The sequence below is a fragment of the Cyprinodon variegatus genome, unplaced genomic scaffold (assembly GCF_000732505.1).
Source record: "Cyprinodon variegatus isolate N-32 unplaced genomic scaffold, C_variegatus-1.0 Scaffold210, whole genome shotgun sequence".
Classification (NCBI taxonomy): Eukaryota; Metazoa; Chordata; class Actinopteri; order Cyprinodontiformes; family Cyprinodontidae; genus Cyprinodon; species Cyprinodon variegatus.
The window spans coordinates 172,388-179,138 of NW_015150663.1; the positions used below are offsets into that span (position 1 = coordinate 172,388).

Consider the following 6,751-nt stretch of genomic DNA (forward strand, 5'->3'; position numbering starts at 1 on the left):
CTTTTTCTAGGACAACAGAAGAGCTATGAGATATATCACTTGTTTTCATTAAGTCAGTTTTTTTTTTTTTTACATACACTAAGCATATTCTCAGCTGTGTGCAGTATCACTGCCTTTGCATTTGATTACCGTAAGTAAAGTGTTTTGTTAGTTTTTTAAAGAGCTTTTTTCAAATTTTTTTTTTCTCTTTTTGTAAAAGAATGGGCTTAACAGATGGCCTGTATCATTGCAAGGCATGCCTATGTTCAATATATCCCAAACTCCTGGCAGTAGACTGGACATTATTCACACCAAATGTTGCACAGTGATGTGAACTTTTTGGAGTTAATTTTACTGCCCAGCAAAATTCAACTACCTCTAGGTGGTTTGTTCTGTTGCACACTGGATGTAAGCATCTCATAAAATATCCTGAAAAAAGGTCACAAAATGTAGCGTTGAGGCTCCATATCCCCATGTTTTGAATTTTAAAGTTTCTGCAAAGCTAAAAGTTGGTTTTGAATTTCCTCCCATCCTTGAAAACTTGTGGATTCCATTCCTGCTAACTGGGGAAAAAATTATTCTTGCAGGCTCAAATATATGCACACCCACTAATATGTTGGTATCTTTTTGCAAGTTTAAGTGAAACTAAATGCTTTTACAGCCACTTGCAAAATCCTGATCTTTTAATTTTCATTAAATATTGAGCTCACAATTATCGGAGCTCATTTAAAATGAGCTTCCTTGTAATTCTACAGTATCCCTCAGAAAAAACTCCCACTTTGGACCTAAATGGCTTTCCTAAGGAAAAGGGGATTTTGAAGTGTGTGTATATATATGTATATATATATATATATATAGACCTTCCTGATATTGGGTATCAAACCCCAATGATTAAATAATCGAATGGGGGAACAACTGACCTGAAAAAAATAAAATTAGGGCTCAGATGAGAACCTGTCACCCAAGGCAATGGGCTTGAGTAAAGTTCCCCTGGTGGATGTGAATAAAGCACTAAGTACAATCCCTGCTGCAACAATCAAAAACTAATGAGGTGATATACAGTACAGCATTATTGATCCTCAAGTAGCTTGGCAAAAACAAGAACGCCCATAGAAGACAATGTCCTCCATGGAAGAGAAGGTTAGAAGCCAAAATCAAGGCAACAAGGAAAGAAGTAAGCCAACTCTCAGAACTCCAAATCGGTTTATCAGGCAAAGGAATGATGCAGAAATACAAATATCCATACTTGAGGCCCTGGAAACCGCCAAAGACTTCAAGCATTGGCAACATGGAGAGACAAGCATGGCGGTAAAGTTAAGCAGGCACAATGGATCAACACATGGCAGATGCACAGAAAGGCATGGGTAAAAACACCAGAGGACCTAAACACCAACTACTTGTTGACATAACAGTCGCCCAAGACTGTAAAAGCAGACAAACAAACCTATGCACTCCCTATTTTGATTACAAGAAAGCCTTTGACTCAATTCAGCACATATACATTCTGTAGTGCCTGAAGTTGTACAAGGTCAGCAGTACTCTAAGAACCTTCAAACTCCATTTGGTTGTGGAAAACCACACTTGAGGCTAACTTCATGCCACTTTCAAAAATCTCAATCAAAGGTGGAATATCCCAAGGAGATTCTGTGTCTTTCCTGCTTATATGTATATATCTGAACTCCCTCAGCCAACTAATCAACAAGACTGGCTATGGATACTGACTCCGAAATGGCCGAAATCAGCCACCTCCTGTACACAGATGAAATCAAGCTGTAAGTTGAGAGTAAATGAGACATTGACTCACTGATCCACACTACTGGGATCTACAGCCATCATATTGAAATGTTGTTCAGCCTGAGAAATGTGGCCGGATGGTGACAAGGGGCAACGGGAGGAAAGGTAATCCACACAGAGGGGATCACACTCCCAGAAGGGAGAATAGGAGATGTAGAACATAAATGGCAACTACAAAAAGGCCACAAGGAAAGCAGTAACAGCCAAATAGCTGCAATGAGTAAGGCAAATTCTGAGAAGTCCATCAGATGGTAAGAACAAGGTCCAGGCAATCAACAGCTATGCCTTATTAGTAATCAGATTATAACAGAGGAGTAAAGCATATTTTTAACCCCTAAAACAAGCCACCAATTATGTCCATTTAAAAAAAAAATATCAATGGACATGGGAACATGGTAACATTATGTTACCAGTAATCAGTAACATTGCTGGACAATTAAGTTGGCTGAAGGAGGAAATTCAGGCCACTGATGTTAAAACATGGAAGCTACCCACCATGCATGGTGAATACCACCCAAAATCAATGTTCACAGACTAACCACAAAGAAAGAGGCAGAGGCCTAATGAGCATCAGAGCCACCATTAAGGATTAAACATCCAAGCTCCAAGAATACATCAGGAAGATGGCCTCAAGGGATGAAGCGCTTAGTGAATGTCTCAGACAGTAGAAGCTGGAAATGAAGGAAAAAAAAAAACCCTGCATGGGACTGAAGGACAGCACAGAAGCACTGATCATGGCAGTAAAGGAGGAAACCTTGAGCAGCAGAGGAATAGAAGCCCAGACCTACCATACCAGGCAAGATCCCAGGTGCAGGTTATGCAAAGATGCCCCAGAAACAATCTACGATCTCACAGCAGGATGTTAAATACTGGCAGGAAAGGAATACATGTAATATCATAACCAAGTCGCTGGTATAGTGTTTAGAAGCATCTGTGTAGAATACAAACTTGAGATACCCAGGTCAAAATGGGAGCCACCTCTCAAGGTTTGTTGAGAACGACAGAGTTAAGATCCTGTGGGACGTCCAGATACAAAGAGACAACATGATTGTGGGCAAGTAACAGCAAATTGTGATCATTAATACGCAGCAGACTACAGCTGTAATGAGTGATGCGGCCACCCTAAATTATGGAAAGAGCAGTAAAAAAAAAAAAAAAAAGAACATGAGAAATTTGAAAAATACAAAGGCCTGAGGGAAAAAGTAGAGAGAACCAGGAAGGTTAAGGCAAAGGTAGCGGCTGTGGTCATTGGTGCACTGGGGGCAGTAACCTCGACACTGGAAAAGCAGCTCCAACAGATACCTGGAGACACATCCGAGATCTCAGTCCAGAAATGTGCAGTTCAAGGAACAGCTAAGATACTTCAGAACCCTCTGGTGGAGGACACCTTGTGCCACCCAGGAGTACGAGGGGTGGGTGAGAGTGCACTTACATTTTTGGCTTTGAAGCGTAAATCACCATAATTAAAAATGACATCTGTACAGTTTTTTTTTTCTAAAAATTATACGATTATACCTTTAATACCATTCTATTATTTTGTGTACATGTGATTTATGCATCCAACCTTACTTATTGGGAGAAGTGATTCTAGATCTCTATATTAGAGTTATTGCCAGTTGAAAGGTAAAGAAAAATTACCAGAATTTCATCCCAGTGTAAAGGTCCTCCCTCAAAGATATCACATTATATGATGCCCAAAATAAGGTATATCAAAACATTTATTTGGGCTGAGGGTCCTATGTTTCCAGAGCGTGAATAATATTAGTTTCAGAAAGGGTTGAGTTTATACGAGTTCTGGAAATTATTGTTAGCTTTTCCTGCCTGGTCTATGCTAAAACGAGTTTTTCTGAATTATTTTCCTCTTTTAAACCTCCAAATCCTGCAGCTGCCTTCATGCAATTGCAAACTGGTGAAAGCCTGTCTGGATGAACATCTGAAAAATGAACCTTTTTGATCATGCTGACAAAAAGATTTTCTGGAGTTGTCCAGGTGAGAATTTCAAACCAAAGAACATGTACTTCCGTCAAGCATTCATCTGATTTGCATTGTGGACCAAAAGACCCACTTTGTAAATCAGATTGAATAATCAAGAAGAAATAATACCATCACATTTTTTAACATCTCAAATCAACATCAGGGTCTGAAAAAATTGGACACTGTTACATTTTTACATTTTCATAGATAGCAACCCACTATGAAACAGAAAACATTAAACTTTTGAAGCAGCCCAAAGCTCTGCAGATTTAAACACTATCAGCCAGGATAAAAAGCTGGACCCTGTTAAAATGAACGTTAAATAACATGAGTAATTTTACCTAGAACAGTGGGCCACCATTAAACCAAAATCATGTCTGGTGTTTGTTTTTTCCAAAATCTGTCAAAATCAGATATTCCAATATTAGTGGCAGTTCATATAAATATTAACCTGGTTGTTCATGTAAATATCAGAAAAAATAGGTGAAAATGTTGGATGAATAATATGTTTAAAACGCACAAGCTAGTAGATTCAAAGTCTTACTTTGACCCCAAATTTGCCTTTACAGGCTTTTCAAACATGGTTCTGTTATCCAGGTCTGCTGAGTGGATATAGATTTAGAATCAGAATTACTTTATTAATCCCTTGCAGGAAAGTCTTTTCTTGCAGTGCAACCATTTAAAAGAGGAACACTTGAGCAAAATAAAGTATAATACAATAATACAAAACAAAATAAGTAAGTAAAATAAGTAAAATTACATCCTTCCCATAAAAACAGTGTAAAATAATATATAAGAATAAAATAAGGTTCTCCGTATATTCAATTTCTAATAAAAAAAAATATTATCAGCAGAAATCTGACTGCCCTGAAAATTGCAGTTTAAATTAATGTTTGTTTACATAAAAGTCTAGAAAACAAAATCCCTATGCTGCAAAGGTCTGTTAACATGGCAGTTTTACTGCTAAATGTGATCTATAAATTACGAAGAATAATTAGAAACACGAAAAATAAATGTAATATCTTTATAGTAATATTTACTCTATTTAAAATTTCATGATTTTCATGAAGCTTCAATAATAAAATATTAGATCAGTGCTAACTGATCTCAAACTATTTTTTGTAGCAGCTGCCCAGCTGAATATATTTTTACCAAGAAAAAAAATTCATTATGTGTTCTGAGGCAATGATTCATAGGCATCCTGTTTCTCTCGCTCTGCTGCTATATGATAGCCAGGGTTTTTTTCCCCTGTCCCGTCAGCTAGACATGCCGCCTCCCCCACTAAGCAGTGAGAGCTGCAGGTTCGGCCAGATGAAACGCTGCCCCGCTATCTACAACTCAGTTCAACTGGGGTTGAACGGCCGTCATGTAAGACTTTTAAGGGAAAGAAGCAGTCGGATTCCTGCTTTAGGCTACCTTTACTTTGATCTGGGAGAAATCCAGAGATGTTCAAGATGATCCAGGTAATCTGTTTGACAGTGCTGCTTCCTGAAGGTGAGTTTTAATTCTTTCTCCTACAACTTTGGCTTTCTTATTTTCTTGCGGATTATGTCTTTTCAATCATCAACAAGGTATAGCACAATAAGTGCATGCAGGATGTTGAAATAATGTACTGCTGCAAATGCACTTTGATTATGAAATGTTGTATATAGGAACAACAAAAGCAGCAAATTCTTCCCAATCCAAGCATTTGAGAATGACTTGCTGCTTAGAATAATGCATATGTTTATCATCTTAACATTTTTTTTTTCTCTCAGTGGTTCTTTGTGCTCAGGGTCACTTTGCCCAGAAGCTCCTGAATGACCTGATGGAGAATTACTCCAGTGCCCTGCGGCCTGTGGAGGACACAGACAGAGCGCTTAATGTGACATTACAGATCACCCTCTCTCAGATAAAAGACATGGTGTGTACTGGGTTACTAGCCTGTCTCAGGATGTACTGTAGACCAATATGCCACACTCTGGAGCTTTCTTCACATCTAAAGCAAGTAAAATGTTTAAAAAGTTCAAATGACCAAGCCTTCATATCAAAATATGTCAAAACATCAGCAATTATCATAACCTAAGACAAATCAAATTGGAAATAAACATGATTAGTTTTAGACAGTCTTTCAGTGTGTGAGCTTTGACGCGAATTATTGTTGCTGCACTGAAGCAGCACATCTCTTGATGCTAACAAATGATAGGCAGACATGTTAACTGTTAAAAGCTCCCTGTACGGCCTACTGGTATTCAACAGGTTCAGATTGCCGTTCAGGTTCAGTGATGTGTCAGCCCTCAGTGAATCACCAGCTGGATGGTGGATGTGTTTAGTGAGACAGCACACCACTTTGATGTAATCTATCTACCAAGATGTGTGCTGCTGTTGGTTTGTTATATCAGAGTACACATGAAAGAGAGCTGACTAAAAGACTGAGTGATGGTGTTTTGTTACCTGATGCGTCTATGTGCTGTTGGGTTATGGGCTCTTATTCACCTGATATTGACAGATGATTCTGGACTGCTGTTGTCTTGATCATTTGAGTCTCTCTTGTCAAGAGGTGCTAATAAGCAGCAAGGAATAAAATAGAAGTTATACCTGTTTGCTGTTAAGATGATGTAAGATGTGTTTTAAATGGAAGAGAAAAAAAATAGCTCAGAATCCATGGAAGACATCGATAGGCAATTATTCCAAATCTTTTCCTCATAGTCTCAGGAATAAAAACTATTAATATCCTCTCAAACTCTAATTTTGTAACATTACTAACACATATAACAGTTTATTTGTAATTAAATTAATAGATTAATAGCCCCAAGTGGGGCTATTAATTAATTATAATTAATTAATTAATAGCCCCAAGTGGAGGACTTTAAGTATCTTGGGATCTTGTTCACGAATGAGGGAAGAAGGGAGCGGGAGATCGACGGGCGGATTGGTGCAGCATCTGCCGTGAAGCGGGCGCTGTACCGGTCCGTCGTGGTGAAGAGAGAGCTGAGTCAAAAAGCGAAGCTCTCGATTTACCGGT

General features: G+C 38.4%; 1 protein-coding gene across 2 annotated transcripts in view; it reads left to right on the plus strand.

Moving 5' to 3' along the window:
- The first annotated feature begins 5,063 nt into the window (after positions 1–5,063).
- The window catches only part of LOC107088227 (neuronal acetylcholine receptor subunit alpha-9-II-like), a 5,522-nt gene continuing 3,834 nt past the window's right edge, over positions 5,064–6,751 (plus strand). For both annotated transcript variants that reach the window (XM_015380251.1, XM_015380252.1), the window contains exons 1-2: positions 5,064–5,241; positions 5,505–5,650. In XM_015380251.1, coding sequence (XP_015235737.1) covers positions 5,193–5,241; positions 5,505–5,650 — 195 coding nt within the window. In that variant the 5' untranslated portion in view covers positions 5,064–5,192. The remainder of the gene's footprint in view (positions 5,242–5,504; positions 5,651–6,751) is intronic.